Genomic DNA, 19,772 nt, shown 5'->3' on the forward strand with positions numbered 1-19,772 from the left:
ATTTAAAAATCTTAAATATTTTTTTATTCTGCGATAATCATTGCGATATGAATACAATTTCACGAAGTTGAGTGGAGTAACTATTTGAAAAGATTTTATCATTTTAGATTGATTAGGATGATGTAGGGGAGTGCATTAAATATAATATATAATAAACAATCCACAAGCATAAATTCAATAAAGAAAAATATAAAAATTAAACATATCTTATTTATTTATTTTATTAACCATTTTATTGTTTTCTGAGAAGTCGAACTGTATTCAGGTATACAGTAATTGAATTATCAAATGTAAAAAAAATACTACATAGTCTTCTTTTTTATATACTCAACATAGCATATAATTGAAATGTAGCTATTGGGAATTATTCTATTGCGATATGGATGCTCAGGCCCGTAGCCAGAGGTGGCTGATAAAGTCCAGAATTTGGCCCCTTCCTGAGCTCAAATGTCTCATTTTTGACTACTTTGCCATTAAAAATTGTGAAAATAACCAATAGAAAAAGGCTTTAAAACAAATTTAATGTTTAATTATTCAAAGTTTCTTAATTGTTTTTTTCTTTTGATTGATGATAAATTGATTATAATAAATGTTCATATTTCTTCATAAAAAATTGTATGCTAATCTCAACATTATTTATAAAACTGTAATTATATATAATAACTTAAATGCACATTTGTAAATATTCACTACAAAGTCAAATAGTATTGTAAGCACTTTGACAAAATCGTAGGAAATATTTTGGTACATCAAAATCTGCGGTCACAATCCAACAAGCTAATCCAGCAATGCTTAGTTCTTAAAATATCACTAAAATGCAGCATTTTAACCTCATTGTTTAATAGAAAAAGAGGCATAGAACTGCAAAAAAGTCTACTTTTGACAGAAAAAACTACCCCTTTCAATAGTTTGTCTACAGGTGCTGAAACGATATAGGCCTATTGTGCAGCCCTAGGTTACATAATACGTTCCACTGTTTCTGGGCCATCGAGCGCCCCCTGTAGGACAAGAACACGAACACAACAGAAAATACTAAAGACGCTCCATTAACTTTATTTCACTGACCAAACCCCTAACAACGAAATCAGCTCCTGCTTCAACGGCGGTTTCCACCTTCAATACATCATCATCATTATACAGTACAGTACAGTACTGCCTCGACAAGGCTCCTGACCACACAGGCATTTATCAGCTCCTCATTTTTTTTTCTAAAAAGAAGAAATGTCCGAGAAGGACCCAAAATCATCTCAGGACCTTACTGTTGTGGTGAGTATTTGCTTTTCACTGATAGACCTACTAGGTCGTGCACTTACAGTCGACCAGTATTCAGTCACGCTCACTTTATTTGTCAATACAACGGTAACGAAAGTGTGTAGTGCTGTGATTAGCACGTTATTACCTATTATGATTCATTAATCGGTCTTAACTTGATATCGAAACATCGCTCCTGCGAGTTCCCACAACAAACGTTTTATTTTCTTCATAGATCTATAGTTAAATTAAATTAGAGTGTAGATTAATTGATTGTGAGTACAATAATAAAGCGAAGGTTTCTTCTTTATTTCATTGTAAGGTGTCTTGTGTCATTTCACGAGGTTTCCCTTGTTACTATGGTTTCGGTTCCTCGCGTGGGCGGAGTGCATGCCCTTAAACTGCTGTTTTTACTCGTATGTGGGCAGCCCACGCAAACACCCACACGACTCTAGATATGCCAGCTGAACGCAGTGTCCATTCACAATTTTTCTTGTATAAATGTGCAGTTTTTGTCTGATTGCTGGCTTTACTAGATTTCATCTTAATATTTTTCCTTCTCTTCAATTCAGGTGCAAACCTTGCTGCAGCAGATGCAGGACAAGTTTCAGACCATGTCAGATCAGATAATTGGGAGAAATATCCTTCTGCATGAGCGTTTTATTATTGTTTTATTTGCCTTTTGAAAAAAAACAATTTAGGCCAAACCCAATTCCAAAGTGGGTGTCATGGTGGCACAGTGAGTAGCAGGATCGCCTCACATCAAGAAGGTCGCTGGTTTGAGCTTTGGCTGGGTTAGTTGGCATTTCTGTGGGGAGCTCCCCCACAGTCCAAAGACATGTGGTATAGGTGAATTGAATAAGCTAAATTGTTCGTAGTGTATGTGTGTGTAAATAAGTGTGTATGGATGTTTCCCAGTGATAGTTGCAGCTGGAAGTTGCAGACTAAGCTGAAAAGAAAGTTAATGAATTAATCAATTCCGATGTAATCTTTCACAAACTGGCTGAGAAATGTCAGATATACAATGAATCAAATATAAAGCCAAACAAATAAACAAAAACAAGACAAACAAAAAAATGTATAAAATAACTTGCATACTGTGCAGACATCAAACAGAAACGTTGTAAGGGGTTAAATAAAATCAATTCTTGAAACATTCATTTATTCATTTTCTTTTTGGCTTAGTGCCTTCATTAAGCAGGGGTCGCCACCGTGGAATGAACCGCCAACTTATTCAACATATGTTTTTTATTCAGTGGATGCTCTTCCAGCCAAACACTCTTGCATTTACACTCATACACTACGGCCAATTTACCTTATTCAAATGACCTGTAGCGCATGTTTTTAGACTTGTGGGGGAAACCGGAGCACCCGGTGGAAACCAACACGAACATGGCGAGAACATGCAAACTCCGCACAGTAATGCCATCTGACCCAGCTGAGGCTTGAACCAGCGACCTTCTTGCTGTGAGGCAATCATGCTACCCCATTACACCACTGTGTCGCCTTTCTTAAAACAAACCATACAATTTTTTAGCCTTCTCACTCTTCATTAATTTTAAAGCCTCTATACAGGTGGCACACTCCTTTTTAAAGACAATCACACAAGGAGCTGTTTTCAAAATATTTAAGAAATTAAGTAAAATAAGTAAACAATTTGCTATTCATTCATTTTTGTTGTTTAATTGTACTTCAACTTTCTGTGTCACAACAAGGAAAAGGAAACATTGAAATATATTGCTTTATCCAGTTGCCCACATCACACCAGAAATGATTAACCAAATTACAACGAAGAAAATATAAGCTGCGTCCCAAATCGCATACTTATGCACTATTCTATGCCATTTTGTAGTATAAATAGTGTAAGTAGTGCGTTCACACTGAAAACTCTAAAAATAATAAGTGCACTTTAATTACCCGGATGATGCACTCATTCAGCGACTAAAATGAAGTGTGTAATGATGGACACTTCACGCACTCAACGACCGCAGGTTTGCTTACGTAGCGGAAGGGGCGGAGCTATCGGACGCACATGTTGAATAACTTTATTTAATTTGGATGGTGAAAGCAAAATTCTTTTACGAGAGTGATTATAGCGCCTCCCGATAGTGATTGCGGCAATACTCACGGCAGGTATTATTTGATAATTCGGCCGTTTATTTCAATGATTTGGCAACCGTCAAACGTCATCAGGGAAACGGTTTGAATTTCCGCTTAGTAAAAAAAACATTAGTGTGCCATTTGGGACGACACTACATACATATACTACCCTGTTGAGTGTGTAAGTGCATAAGTACATAGTGCATGAGTGCATAGTGTATAGTGTGCCATTTGGGACGCAGCTAATGTTCACCTTCTGCATAGGCATGATTATAATTGCTCAGAAATTAAGACCAGCTGTGGACTAATTAAAGGGGTAGTTCACTCTAAAATGAAAATTTTCTCACTGTTTATTCACCCTCAAGATCTTGAAGAAAGCTGAAAATGGTTGGCTACCCTAGTATCATGGAAGTTAACGGTTACAGGTTTTCAGCTTTCTTCAAATGATCTTATTTTTTGTTTAACAGAAGAAAATAAATTGTAAAGGGTGAGTAAGGTCCAATCCCAATTCTACCCCTTAGCCCTACCCCTTGTTTTGCGCGTTCACTTGAATGGGTTGGGGTGTCCCAGTTCTCTTCAGCTTGAAGGCGTAGGGCTAAAGGAAAAGGCTAAATAGCCCCTGAAACTGCGATTTTTCAGGACCACACTCGAAACCAAGGGATAACAAAATTTCTCAGAATACACCTGCTATAACGACAGCACACAGAAGGAGATGCACAAATTAGTATTATTACAAATTTTTACAACAAACAAGCACATGTTTTAATATATTCATAATTGCATTGGTGTTTTACTGTCATGCTTAAAAAAACAGAAAAAAACATTTCACTATCTGTAATCTATAATAATAACTCTTGTATAACGTTACTCATCCCACAACATGCTTCACATCTGTCACTCGATAACACTCCAATACCCTGTCAGAAAAGTCTAGTGGCCTGAAATGAGCTTTTTACAGTGTCTGGTATAATGTTAATGCTGTTTTTGTGTGTTTACATGGATGTATATGGCTACGATGTAAATGCACAGTATAGTTACGATCTTATTGCCACATTATATCGTTATGATAACATGATATTATCATAGTGATTATTTGAAGATAAATACCAAAAATAATGCAACTGCAATAACTACAGCAGTTGTTCTCGTCAATCTCATATGAAGATTGCGATAACATTTAATGACTTGTGTGGGTGTTGCAGTGCTGTCCTATTTTTTAGTGGTAAAATTTGAAGCCCTTCACCTTCACACTCTGTTTCAAGGGCCATGGGGTAGGGGCAGAAAAAAAGAATTGGGATTGGGCCTAAATGATGTCAGAATTATCATTTTTGGCTGAACTATTACTTAAATAAAACAAATCATTGAAACGACTAATGATTGTACTTTTCTTAATTGTAATACTTGATGAGATGAGTACGCGAATCGATGACCTGGAGAAGAACATCTCTGATCTCATGACTCAGGCAGGTGTGGAGGAGTTGGAGGAGGAGATAAAAAACAGTGAAACCTCTGGAACAGCTTGAAGGCAAATGAGATCAACACCATCCTAGTAAGTGTAGGTGGTGCTGTTGCCATTCCGATGATGCCATTCTTTCAGGATCCTTACTAAATGGGGAACACATGCATTCTATGCATTGCAGTAGAATATGTATTTGATTTGACATTTGCTTGTGACACAGTTTGAAAAGGTATTTTCATATTTGTACTGTTGTTTAAACTATGTTACAGAGAGATGAAAAATCATGTTATTAAGGAATATTAGAGTATTCTTTATAATTGGTTTACATGTGGACAGCATTTACTTTATTTAATAGGGACCTATTATGCCCCTTTATACAAGCTGTAAAATGCTTCTCTGATATTCTTCTAGTCAGTGGATATGTAATATTTCAGCTCAAAATATCACACAAATAATGTTTTATAACTATTTTAAACAGCCTCATTTTAGGCTTTGATCCCAAAGGCGTGCTCACACTAGGTACAGTTGCCTTGAACCGTGCCCAAGCACAATTGCCCCCCCCCCTCCACTCCACTCCCCCGATGGCCTGCACTCACATTGCATCTTTACCTTCTGAACCTGAGCACATCACACCTGAGTCATCATGCGACTGTTCAGTTTAACAGGAAGAGAAGCGCTCTCGCTCAGCACAGTGGAGATTGCTTTAGTTTTATCGTTTTAGTCGTTTGGGATGCAGTGACACACAGTTAAATATTTTGCTGAACTGATCCACCACTTTTGATGCTCATAAATTATCATAAAAGTCCTCGTGCTGCATGTATTAGGAGGTTGCACAAGGTGCAGCTGAGGTGCAGTGAGGGGTTTGCGTCTTTAATACTATGAGAGTTTACGTTCATAAAAAGTAAGAATGATTAATATATCCATATGAAACATTCCCTTAAAAATGACATCATGTCTTCAGGTTCGGGCTCAGGTGCCCTTTGCACTTACACTACAAGCGTATTGCGCCAAAGCCCAACCGAAACATGCTCTGGCACACCTCTTCCAATTGGACCAGGGCCGGCCAACTGAACCATGCTTGAGTCCAATTCGGAGCATTTAAACTTGTCAAACGAACCGGGAAATGCAACTGGGCATGGTTCGGATAGCATAGTGTGAGTGCACTCTAAATGTGCCGTTTTCGTGACTGTCGCTTTAATTTCAAATGAGATTGTGCTTCCAGCCCTCCTTTTAAAAGAGGTCAGCGCTACAAATCCCTGTCTGTCAGCACAGGGGCAATTTCATAAACAAGACTAAGGCCCTATGCTAATAAGAGAGAGATCATCACTAGTGGGCGGGGCTTTCCCCCTCTGATCACATGTACACAAGTGTTTCTGCTTACCATTGGAAGCTGGTTATATTCACAGACTGTCTCCACACAACTCTGTCCAAACCTTGAAATAATAGGTTCCCTTTAAAACATTTCAAACCCCCCTAACATGCATCTCTCAGAAATCCTGTATAATTGACATAATTATTTAGAGTTGTTTCTTCATGTCTTGTCTTTACGTTTGGTTTAATGTTTAGTCTCATTTCTGTTTTAGACTGCCAAGGAACACAATGAGGACCTTCAACTGCAGTATCTGAATTTTTAAATGAAATGTGAATTAGTAATTTTTTAAATAACGACTTAAAATGGTGCTTGCTAATGTGAATTATATATTATACTACACACTGTAAGGTTAATAACTATATTACTAGAAGACTATACAAATATGACACTTGCTTTTGTATTCATTTATTGTAATGACTGGGGGAAATCATGTGGTTCCTGCATGTTTTACTGATTATTAAAAACCCATGAAATCCTTTGACTGTTCTCAACGTTTTTTCTGTCTTTCATTTTAAGGAAGTGGAGAATGTGTATTAAAGCCTCCTCTTATATGACCAACAGCTGATAAGTTACTTTAATAAGTGTTACATTTTAAATATACATTTCCACTCTATATTTTTTCCATACAATTTGCATTTTACAGACAAATTACTCAATGAGAGAACGTGTTGCTGTTTTTAAATGGCATTTGGTGGAACGTTTATGCAACCAGATGGTGTGGTTATGACAAAAACCAGCAGGAAATATCTGGGCCATGCTAATTCAGCATAACCTTTACCTATTTGAATGGCACTAAAAGAATGTACAATGTCCAAAACTGTTCATTAGCGATTAGATGTCGAAGATTGCAGATTTTCTGAAATATCGTAGGATCAAAGTAAAAGAAATATTTAGTTATAACACCATTTTAAAATTAACAGAAAATAATCAAAAATCAAAAGTATCTGAATTTTTTTTTGATTAAAAAAGCTTATTTCATTCATTGTTTATAAAAACAGTTTAGATTTATTTTTTACAATGGCATATTGTAACCTCAGAGCATCATATATGTACGTTATCGTTCAATGACATCATAGTTCCAGGAAAGCTGTTCTGTTACTGTACACACACACACACTCAGTAATTCCCCAAAACAATTAGAGTCTTTTATCTGTTAAACACATTTTCAACAGTTACTGGTTTTCAGCTTTTTTCAGAAAATCTTTTTTTTTTTTTTTGTTCAATGGAATAAAGAAATAAATGTTTATAACCAGTTAAGGTTGAGTAGATTTTTATAGAGTGAACTATCCCTTTAATTTTTCAAATTCTGCCCTGCATCACTACAGCAAAAACAGAAAAATTCTGGATCTGGCAACGTGATTAAAATGATGCTTGCTGACATCAATGTCTTGCCTTTTATTTATGCAGATTTGGTTTATAATATGCCTGCCTTCATCATATTCAAGTAAATTTTAGAAACAGCTAAAGTAAATATCTAATCCTAAAACCAACAGTCAGCCTAGCCGCATAGTTTAGCTGTAGCTGTTAGCCTGTATGATCACAAAATCAAGTTAGCTTGGGGTTATTAGCTCACAGACTCGCTGAGCTACGTGTTGCTGGCATATGTTGATGAATTTCGTATATCATCATGAGATATGTATCTCATGCAGAAGGTTATGCTGTGAGTTACAAGTTGTAAACTTAGTTTGGAGTGTGAGGTCACACTGTGAGACTGATGAAAATTCAACTTCGCCACAGGAATACTTCACATTTAAACTTGACATTAAAAAGCTATGAAAATAGAAAACTATTGTATGTTGTGTAGGCTACTGCAGTTTTGATACTAGGCCTACATTATGATAATAACCATATGGAACAGCAACTGGTGTATTATATATTTCCCATTCAAACTGTAAAGTAATTGCTACTATACAGGTTTGAGTGTCACATTTAGGTTGAGGTTCTATGCTTTTCATCAAATGTGAGTCTGGATTTGGCTTCATAATGTTAAGCAAAAAAGACAAGTTTGAGATAACTCTAAATATCTAACCTTCATGAAGGGATTTTTGGGAAACATTTTAGGGACATTTGCATTTTTTCCCCTAAAATACTTAAGGGATTTTTGAGAGAAATGTTTGTAAGTTAATTTTTTAAAAAAATATGGCTGGGTGACAATTTTACTTGCTTCATTTTGTAAACACCAGTTCTAATAAAGTACAATTGGATTGCATTAATGCGTAAGAGAGAACATTAGTTTTATTCATAGTCAAAATCAGTGGAATGCATAAACTATTAAATGCTCTTACAATCACATAAAAAAACTATTTTAACATGGTTTCTGGTAGCATTTCTTTTTAAAATGAAATAAAAAAAACTTATTTTTAGTTATTTCGATGTTTGACAAAATGTGATATAGGCTATATATTTATAGTATAACGTTAAGTAGCTAGAGGTAATTTATGTCCATTTGTTTAATGAGGAGAACATTTAAAAATATCCTACAAGGTAGATCATGTATAAAAAAACGATCGTAAAATGTCCACTTGGTGGAGCTGTTTTGTTATTAAACAATATATTACAGCCATTTTAGTATACATACAGGACATACATTACATTGCAATACTATATGTTAATTTTACTAAATTTATTTTTGGCCGAAAAAGAACGTGGAAAATCAGATCCATTTGCTGTCTTGTGTCTTGCTGATCTTGTTTCACAGTGTCATGTTGAAGTGTTTCACCGCACATGAGATCTAAAGTACACTGTCAAAAAACAGTGAAGAGAAATATATATATATATATATATATATATATATATAATTTTTTATTTTTTTATGTAAGTTTATGATTACTAAAATTGCCTGTTTAATAGCTGCTTTAAAATGTAAATAATTTAAATTTCAACTTTGTGGATGATATTTTTTTTTTGTGTAATTTTCATTTACTTTTCACATAAAATTAAACAAGCGTTTCAGAGTTAAGTGTTAAGGTTATAGAGTTATATTTTTAAAAATGAATAAAATCAGAGTTTGAAGGTGATTTTTTCCAATGTAAAATGTCATGGAGTTACAGCTAATCAACTTGATGGTGTTTTTCCATTATCCGGGAAAACATTTGACCAAAAATTTAAATGGAACATAAAAGTAATGCTATTTTTTAAGATCTTTTAAAGTGTTTGAAATTGTTAATTTGTAAAAAGTGTACATTTTCTAGTGCTGGCTGTCAAGTGTTAACATGTTGTGTTGATAAAAATGTTTAATAATATATTTGTATATGTAAAGTTTTTCTATACTTTTTGAAAGATTCGTAACCTTTGAATTATAAGGTTCTATCTGCTTTCTAAAAAAGTTTGAGATATTGAGCTTCAAAGTTTTTGCATTCCATGTAGCAAACAATATGTGTAACAGTTCTCTTTCAAACATAAACATGACAGAGACCCTAAATGTACATTATCAAAATTCTCTTACATTTGCAAGTTGGGGTAAAACAAATGGCAAATGCAGATAGAGCTTTCTAATTCTAAAAAGTAATTTTTCTGTATGGAATTATAAGGTTCTATCTGGCAGATTATTCATTGAAGTGTTACTTTTCAAGAAATACAATCGGTGTGCTCATTAATTTAATTTAAAAAAACAAAAACAAAAAACTGGTGTTGTGACAATATGTTGATGTTTGAGAAAGTTAAATGTTTGCTTTCTATTATATTTATTTAATGTTATTTACTTATTATTTAATGTTTTAGGATGAATATTTTTTCATGTTCAAATAAAGCATACAAGGCTGTGCTAATTATTTTGTGCATTGCAGATGTTAATGTTATGTAATTAATATGTTAATATTTATTAAATTATATAAATTAATTAAATTAAGCATTTGGCTTTCAGGGCTTAATATCAAATTTAAAGACTTTAAAAGGAAACTGGCAATGAGCAAATGAGTTGTTTAACAAAGTTTAATAAACACTTAAATATGTTTCACTGACTATATATACACAAATAAAAATATATTTTACATTTAATATGCTTTTTTATACATAAATAACTGTTTCTTTTCCAACAATGTAAAATTTAACATCTCATCTCAATGTCAAAAAATGCTTCTAAATCATCACATTTACACACATCAATTTTGGGAAGAAACAATTTTGTGTTTCTTTCTGGTCTTTCATGCTGTCAATGGAGCAATCTGGCGGAATGACAAAGAAAGCTGATCCTGATTGGTCCTCATGCATGCATTCGAAATGCTGATTGGCTCACAGAAAGAACCTTATAGAGCCAAGCTGGAGTTTGACTTTGCAGACAAAACCTTTTTGTTTTTTTTTAAATAAAAAGTCTTAAAATGTAAATAACTTATAAATGAAAACAAAATGAATAACTCAATTTTGACAAAAACGGCAGATAGAACCTTATAATTCTAAGGTGACGAATTGCCTCGTGTAAGTTATTTTAACTAACAATCATGAGAATTGTAATTTTTGCTAGGTTATACATTAAATATTAAATAAATGAATAAAATATAAAAAACAAAAACAAAAATTCTGTGAAATAAAATAGAGAAATTATCATGAATAAAATATGTAATTGGTTGATTTAAAAATGAATAAATAAATTCTCTCTGTAAAAGTGTTTCATTCAATTTTCATTCTTTACACTAGAGTCAGGGAACAATCAACTCCCAGTAGTGTAGATCAGAGGTATTTTTTTAACTCGATACAGTGTAAATGTTACTCATGTATAGTGTTGTACAAGTAACTCTCTTAAGTGTGTTGTTTTAACTGGGACAATATGTTCACTCATTCTGAGTTGATTTTAACTCTGTTAGAGTTGAAATAACACTGCTATTTTTGTAGTGTATGTATGTGTGTGTTAAGTTTTCAGTGAATGATAAATGCAAATAGAGCACTGACAAATCATGTAAGATAACATATGACAAATTCTTATGACATTGTAGATTTTGAGCTAGATTTCTTATCAGTGACCGAAGATAAGAGATACTCATTGTCAATATGTGTATGTGCCCCTCTGTGATTGTATATTTGCATCTGGTCAACAATAGGTACTTTTTGTTTTAACAAGAGTTGGTAATAACATTCCCCTCTTTGTCTCTAAGCTCAAAGTCTCAACACACTTGAAAGAGGTAATTTTATATCTCAGCTGGAGGTGCACTTTCCCTCAGGACTGTAACATGAAGTGGACAATTTTCTCTGTCTTGCTCTCTGTCTGAGCACAGTTTTGCTTTTTCCTGTGTACGTTTATCACACCAACCCTTAAGATGAAACTCTTTAACCTTGTACAGTTTTTACACAGGCTGTTTAAATATCATACAATATTACACATCCCTCAGACTCAAAAGCGATCTTATTTTAGTCTTTGCATTTGCTGTTTAACATCTGGCAGCTTGGGTGTTGCTATGGAAAAAAGACATTGCACCATACATTAAAGCTGGAGATTGAGTCAAGCAAGCTTTATTTAGTCAAATACCTGGAAGGGGAGAAATTATAACACAGATATATTGTTAAAGGGTACATTATGAACTGTGAGCAAGGCCTAGAGATAGGTTTGGTCATGTGTTTGTCATACATTGTAAAAAAGCATTATTTCTGATGCCAAAATTAACAGAGCAGAATGAGACCGTAATCTATTTATGCGCTATTACAAGAACTTCATTAGAGAGATGTACAATAGGACTAGCAGGAAATGCAGTGTTTTCATGAGGTTTATAATGACAGGAAATGAAAAAATCATATTAAATTCTGCATTTATAGGTTTGCTGTCATTAAGCCATGGCTTGCTTCATATAATAGTTCCAGTCTCTGATTGAGCCAGATCTTCTGCACAGCAAGAGTTTCTGCTGCCATGGTGACACATTTAGTTTCTTATGGCCAATGCACTTAAAATACATTCAACTGATCCCATTAAATTGTCCACAAACAAAAGAATAACACTTAAGCAAAGCCAATATAAGTGCACTTTGATCAAAGCTTTTAATACTGATTTTTAAATGTTTAAGTAGCTAGATGCATCCTTTGGCAAGTCATTTGAACACAATAAAACCTGTTTGCATGCTACAATTAATTTTTTAGACACAAATAGTGCTCATTTGTTAGATTGTGGTACATATCATACTAGTACTTTTGCATTAGATACTTGAAACTATTAAATAAATGCTAGTACTTATTAGATACAAGTACTTGTTTGAGTAGTGATGAGTGTAACTATTATAATATTCCTAAGAAACTTCACATTTTTGCCCTTAACCTCTATGGGGACCTCTGTCACTGTCATCTAAACTATTCAATTTGAATAATAATATTAATGATAATGTATATTATTATATTTATATACACTTGAAAAATTTTGTTTGGTGTTTGTTCAAATTACTTTTTTAAATAAGTTAAAACAACACATTTGCTGAGTTTTTTTTAATGGAGAACTTAATTGTTTTATGTTCAGTCAACTCAAATTTGTAAAAACCAATTAGTAACATGAATTCCTCATGTTGTCTCAACAAATCAAATGTCTGGAATCCAGCATTTATTACAGTGCATTTGTATAGCGCATATTTATATAGTGTATTTATATAGCACATTTATTGTTAATGGCCATACACCCAAGTGCTTCACAATCATGAGGGGACGGTCTCTCCACACCACCATCAGTGTGCAGCATCCACTTGGATGACGCGACGGCAGCCACAGGACAACGGCGCCAGTGCTTCACCACACACCATCTATTAGTGGTGTGGAGAGACAGTGGTAGAGCCAATTTGTTATGATCTTTTATGTGAAGCTGCTTTGACACAATCTACATTGTAAAAGCGCTAGAACTAATTTGGTCAGGACACCAAGGTTACATCCCTATTCTTTACGAGAGGTGCCATGGGATATAAATTGACCACAGAGGGTCTGGAACATGGTTTAACATCTCATCCGAAATACGACGCCTATAGTGTCCCCTTCACTTTACTGGGGCATTAAGACTCACACAGCCTGCAGGTTAAGCTCCCCCTGCTGGCCTTACTAACACCACTTCCAACAGCAACTAAGCTTTCCCGTGTTGTCTACCATCCAGGTACTGACCAGGCTCAGGTCTGCTTAGCTTTAGTGAGTAACAGGTATTGGACTGTAGGGTATTATGGAATAGTAATGTATAAATTAAAGTTGTAACTATTCCATATATTTTTTATATACTAGTAGTTATTCATTAGTACACATTTTGTTTGGACACAAGAAGAAAATAAATAAATAAATAGCAACAAGCTTTATAAATTAAATATTAAATTTGCTTGCCATATGCAACCTATGAACTTAAAATGTTGATTTAAGCTCACTCTGTTTTGCTTGGACATTCTAATAATCTAGTTTCACAGTGTCCTGCTGGAGTGTTTTTCTCCACGTGAGGTCTAAAGTGCACTGTCAAAATATTCGAGGTGGTGAAGAGAAATATTTCTTGTATTTGCCTTTATAGGTTCTAAAATTGTCTGATAGACAGCTACTTTAAATTGTAAATAATTTAAATAGCAATTTTGTGTCTGGGTGATTTCCTGTGTGATTGTTTTCTTTGTTTGAATGTTGTAGAAATAATATTTCAGCGTAATTTTAATGTAATTTTCAAGTAAAAATAAATACATGTATTTATGTATGCTGTTAAAAATTGCTGTAAAATTTTGGATGGCAGTAATACTAAAATTTACAAGCACACTGTAAATTACAAAAAAAATTGTAAAAAAAAAAACAATTGTAATTATTAATGTACAGTGTGCTTGTAAATTTTACAGTATTACTTGCCATTTTTACAGTATAACTGCCAATTATTACAGTATTACTGGCAAAATCTACAAGCACACTTTAAGACAACTGTGCTGTAAAACTGCAGCACAATTGTAAATGTTAATTTGAAGTGCACGTGTAAATTTTACGGTATTGCTGGCAACCAAAATTACTAGTAATATTGTAAATTTTAGAGCATTTTTTCAGTTGTGTATATGTGTATATTTAGTTTTTAGTGAATGATAAATACAAATAGAGAAATGATAGATCACATAAGATATTATAACACAACATATTCTTATGAATTGTAGATTTTAAGCTAGATTTTCCAGCAGTGAAATATAATAAAGCCAAAAGAGGTCTCCAAAAACAATATGGCACAAAGCAGAAGAAATCAACCCAAAGATCAGAGCGTCTTAAACATCCTTTCTAAAGTACCATTATTTCATCACGACTGCATTTAAAAGTATTTGTTTTCTTTTCCCTTTAGCCATTAGTTCTCTGCCATCATTGTGTTTTAACAAACCGCTCTTATAAACAGTGGTTTTCTTTCCTTTTCTGTGGCAGGATGTTTTTTTCCCTTCCTCTGATCATTTTTACCTCTTAAGTCGTCCATTAGAAGTGTCATGGGAAGCATAGAATTACAAGGGAGTGGCTGAGTATTTTCCTCATCTTGATGCCATTCTAGAAGTGAACTGAGGTCATATACAATACAATCAGCCATATTACTTTTGCCTGTATTTTATATTTTCTTTAAGAGTAGGCATTAACCCATTTAGGCATGTTTGCTTTTCATTCATGCGTTAATATTAAAGGAAATCCTATTTTCTTTCAGTAGACATAAGTAGTAAGTAGGCATGTTCTGGTGCTGATTGCATGCTTATAGACTGCATTTGACGAGGGTCAGATGTAATCGGCAGCAGCTAAAAAGCAGTTTGAGTACATGTGGGGAGCTTTTTATCAGAGGTGCTTTGCAGATGAAGATCCAAGTTTTTATTTTTATTTTTCCTATTTATTTTTGCATTTTAATTGGATTATGGGACCTTGACCTCTCTTCCAACAAGTTTTAACCTTAAAAAGTTAATAAAGTCACTTTAATTAGCATTTTTAGTAGTTTAAAGTGATATATTGGCTGGATTGGTGATGTATTTTCAAGTACAAACATCTTGTAATAAACTGCCAGAACATTTTCTGTTATGTTACAGATTTATTTCTCTATATATTATTTCTTATACATTGTTATTTCAAACTACTAAAATGTCAACACAAGTCACTTTGTTAAGAGAGTTGCATTTTCAAGTCAGCAGAGCAGAGATCAAGGTCTTATAATGCAATTCACAACCGTAAATAAATGGAAAACCCTTGTGAATCACAAGATACAGAAACTGTAAATTAACATTTCCTACAGTGCAATATTAGATACCTACTTTGATTTTGAGCAGTAGATATCTTGCATTCAGTGATATGACAAGGACCTGGGTGCTGAACATTCAGATAAATTACATGTCTGACACAAATCAACTGAAGATGCCAGTAATCCATATGTGAGAATAAGATCGTCTCAAGTTAAAGACTGTGGGATGTCTTTTATTGAGCTAAATCAAAGAAGGTTAAATCTTCATGCGCTGTGATGACCTCTGATAAAGAACCTAGCTGGCAACTTAATGCCAAAACTACATCAAAAAACATGTCAAAATTCTCATAAAAAATATATTACGGGTTATTCGCTTTTTTTTTTTTTTCATTTCTATCCACTAAATGCAATCTCCCCAACAGTCATTTGACACTTCTTTAAGAAATTGTTTACCCACTTTCCTAGCCGTGCTCCTGAACAACATCTTGACTATTTCTTTGGTTTAGATACGGACCGGAAACATTTAATATCAGCAATTTTTAATTTAATAAGAACACTAAACAAAAAAATCCTATAGTTTCTCTCAAAGAATCTTTGGAAAATGACCTTGCGAAAGAACAATGGGGAGATATTTTTAAATATGGTCCACTCCTCCTCCAGACATGGCCTAATGAAATGTAAGGTGCTCCATAGAGCTCATTTAACCAATGCCAAATTAGCAAAACGTTCCCCTGATAGAAGTGATGCATCGTTGTAAGCAGTATGTTCTGGAGTTGCCCTCAATTGAACAATTTCTGGTCAGTGTTTTTGACACACTTAATAAATCTATTAACATAAATCTAGACCCTAACCTCTTGACAGCTCTCTTAGTATTTCAGAGAGAGTTGACTTGACTGTTGCATCTTGCCAGTTTATTGCGTTTTCTACTTTTTTAGCTAGACGAGCCATTTTTATTAAATGTAAACATGTGATTCCTCCATCATATGATATGTGATCACAGATATCTTTAGCTACATAAAACTTGAGAAACAAAGATGTTTACTTGCAGGATCTCTCAAATATTTTTACAAAACCTGGAACTCTGTTTTAGACTATATCAAAGGCTTACCCTGTTTAGTTGATATCAGATCCAATACACAGTAATTGGAGAGAGGAAATACTGACTCCTTAATGTAAACTTTTTATTTTTTGCTCTTTTATTGTAAACTTGCTGATTTTTTTTTTAAATTTGTTTTAATTTAATTTAATTTTTAATTTATTATTACTTTTCTTTTCTTTCAGAGGATATGTTTGTTTATAATTCAGAAATTTTATTTATTTTATTTTGAGGGGAAAGTGGGAAAATAAGACTGTAATTCTGTAATTTTTCATATGTTGTATTGCATACTATGATGTATTGTCTTGTTAAACACCAATAAAAATATAAATAAATAAAATTCACATTAAAAAACCTGATCAATTTGATGTCAGTTAACTACATTGATGTCTAATTGATATCTAACACTGTGTGTTTTTGACACCAATGTTAGATGTCAATTTGACGTCGTTTTGACATCAAGGTAGTTTACATGCGTTGTAGGGAGACAAAATGTGTGTAAATGTATCATTTGTGATTGAAGCTTTCAGGTGAGTGAATAACTTCTCATATTATAATTATTTTTGTGTCAGTATTTTGGTGGTCAAAATGGCATCAATGCATGGATGTCAAATCGACGTCAGGGTTTTGACATCAAATCTATTTGTAATTTTGACATGTTTTTTAATATCATGCTTGATGTCAATTTATTGTATTTTTGACATCATGGTGCTTACTGGGAAGTGTTTTTTCTTCAATTCTTATTTGCATGCAGAATAAATGACTTTATTGACAAGGCAAAATAATATGGCAAATAAAATAAATATAGTTGATTGTATCCTATCAAGGCTACATATTATGGTCTGGTGGGATTAGATGGTAAATAATCAATCCATGTATTGAATTGAGGATAAATGACCATGACCATGAGAGACCATGGACTAGGTCAGAGTTTCACTGAAATGTTCATTCTTATAGGTTGCTGTTCCCTGGTAGAAATTGCGTGTTTTGTGGTTAAACACTACTGTCACGACATACCACAAACCGAAATTGCACAAGTAATGAAGGCTACATCCTGTCTGAACCGAGCCAACAGAAGGTTTGTAATACAAGCTTCATAATATTTAAATGATGGTAACATTTCCCAGATTTTCTTCAAACTGAGCACTTGTGGGTTGACAGATCAGTTTGATTTACAGCATTTCTTGCCAGTGACCATGGGACAGCTTCAGGGGTCGTGCTGGTTGGCATTACTTTGGCAGCATCTGGATGACCAGCAGCATATTTGGCAGGTGATCATAATGTTTTGGATCATGTGCTTATATAAATGAGTTCAAAAGACTCTATGCCTCTGCTTTGTAGCCTAAATAGTACCCAGCGACCTGACTTTCCATTGTCAGGAATTGATTAGGTACCATGTGGTCAGCTGTATAAGGTCAGCCTGTCTGGATCTGGACATTTTTCCAGCCTTTTTTTTCTCATTTGTTGAATGTTTTGTAATTTAAAGCTTATGTCTGTGACCGTTTGGACCAGAAGCTAGATGTTTTTTTTTGTGCATTGTGTTAGAGTAAAATATATGATCTAATGGGACAAATTAAGTTTAATTGACTTGATACAGTTTGGCAATTCACTCACACTCTGAACTACTTTCACTTTTCCCATACAACAAAATAAGAGGAATTAAGATAATAGGATGAATATTTATCTACAGTCGCTTTTAGGAAACAAAACTTGTAAATGTCTCAACAACAAAACAGCACTTGATGCATGTGCAGCTTGATATAATTCATATACTGCTTCCACATTTATGAACGGCTAGAAACAACCCTGTTGCCTTATGTACGCGGCTGTTATGTGAATGGGATGCTGACAAACAAGTGCAGATCCAAATGCAGGGTTTATTAGTAAAATTGTCAGGCAAGTAACTGTCAATACAGGGGCAAACAGATGTACACAGAAAATCCATGTTCGTAGTCATAAAACAGCTGGATGGTCAAAAGGCGGGCAGAATACAACGTAAAGAAACAAACAAAACAAAGATCAAAAACAGAAAGTCAAGGAAAAGGAAACTGCGTCGTAATGCCACACACAGTAAACAAGGCCAGAGGTGTGCGTGTGTGCTGTGTAGTCCCAGTAATCAGTTCATAATGACCCTCTGTGTGTGTGTAATCAATGGAACCTGGAACAGGTGTGTGTGAGCGGTGCATGACTGGATATATAGTTCTTTTGCTGGCAGATTTAAGTTCTCCAGTGATCAGCATGGGCTAGATTGCTGGTGATTGTGATAGCGGCACTGTATATTTTCTGTTTGAAAATTTATTTTTATTTTAATACAACATTCCTAAATCTGTATCTGCGGGGCATGACTAATGTTTATTTATTTTTGTTGCTCATTGTATGTGTTTTTCTTTTTCTTTTTTCTTTGTCCTGCCTTCTTGTGTTGTTTTTTCTTATCCTATAGGCTCCCATGTTAATGAAGTGCAGATTGTGATTGGCTGCTGTTCACGGAGAGCAATGAAAACAGAACTTTTGACAGAGTTTGCGAAGCTCATTTTTAGTTCAACTGTTGCAGGGAGTGAAGAGCTCCTGAATTTTTTATCCAGGAGCTTTATTATTGTCCAAATCTGCATGTATGCTTGCAACTTTTTGGAGTTTGAGCTTGTAGGGTGGCTTGCCTATTTATTTAGATTTTGACTTTGTTTATGTTCAGGGAGGAAGGTAAGCTTCCTGTAATTTTCATTAAAGATTTACAGGTTATTTAATTTGTTTACTTTGCAAATTCTTTTGTTTGTTATTTTGGCCTGTGGCAACCCTGGAGAAATGCTCACTTAAATTGCTATTTTTATCTACAATAAATATATTCAATTACTCTCAACTGAGTGTCCGCATTTGGTTGTCAACAGAAGGGGAACTTTTGCATACATTTTTTTTTGTTTCCCTTGGGAAATTCACCACCCACAACTATATTTTGTTTATTATGCCCGTAGTTGTTTTCCCTTAGACTTGGGGCATAATAGGTGCACTATGTCTGTAATAATAATAAAAAATCATACAGACACCTTATTTGAATTGAGGGTTGGTCTTTCTATGAATTTCTTTAAAAGCCTGCTTTGTTGTAGAATGCTTCTAGGGCCAAAAAACAGATTTAGCGATGAGAAATTTCCAAGTACTGATCAATCTACAGATACATCTGCACTGATCAATGGCTTCTCCTGAGGCACTCATGCAAATATCTCATATTCATTTTCATGAGAGAGACTAAAGCATTGTTACATTATTAAATAATGGGAGTGAATCATTTACACCCAACAATAAGACAGATACTCGCAATAAAGCACAGTAACCCCACAGCTGCTTGTAATTTATGCTGAGGACTGCATGTTCACCAATTCACACTAAATTGGCTGTTTAATAG

The 19,772-nt window shown here is 34.1% G+C and overlaps 1 protein-coding gene across 1 annotated transcript; it reads left to right on the forward strand.

The window, feature by feature from the left end:
- The first annotated feature begins 1,122 nt into the window (after positions 1-1,122).
- Positions 1,123-6,659, forward strand: hsbp1a (heat shock factor binding protein 1a). Its single transcript, NM_001172634.2, is given in 4 exon segments — positions 1,123-1,266; positions 1,824-1,890; positions 4,753-4,900; positions 6,394-6,659. Coding segments are annotated over 3 exon segments (234 nt in total). The 5' UTR covers positions 1,123-1,221; the 3' UTR covers positions 4,875-4,900; positions 6,394-6,659.
- The last annotated feature ends 13,113 nt before the right edge of the window (positions 6,660-19,772 follow it).

Source organism: Danio rerio, chromosome 7 (assembly GCF_052040795.2).
Source record: "Danio rerio strain M-AB ecotype USA chromosome 7, GRCz13ab, whole genome shotgun sequence".
NCBI classification, from domain to species: Eukaryota; Metazoa; Chordata; class Actinopteri; order Cypriniformes; family Danionidae; genus Danio; species Danio rerio.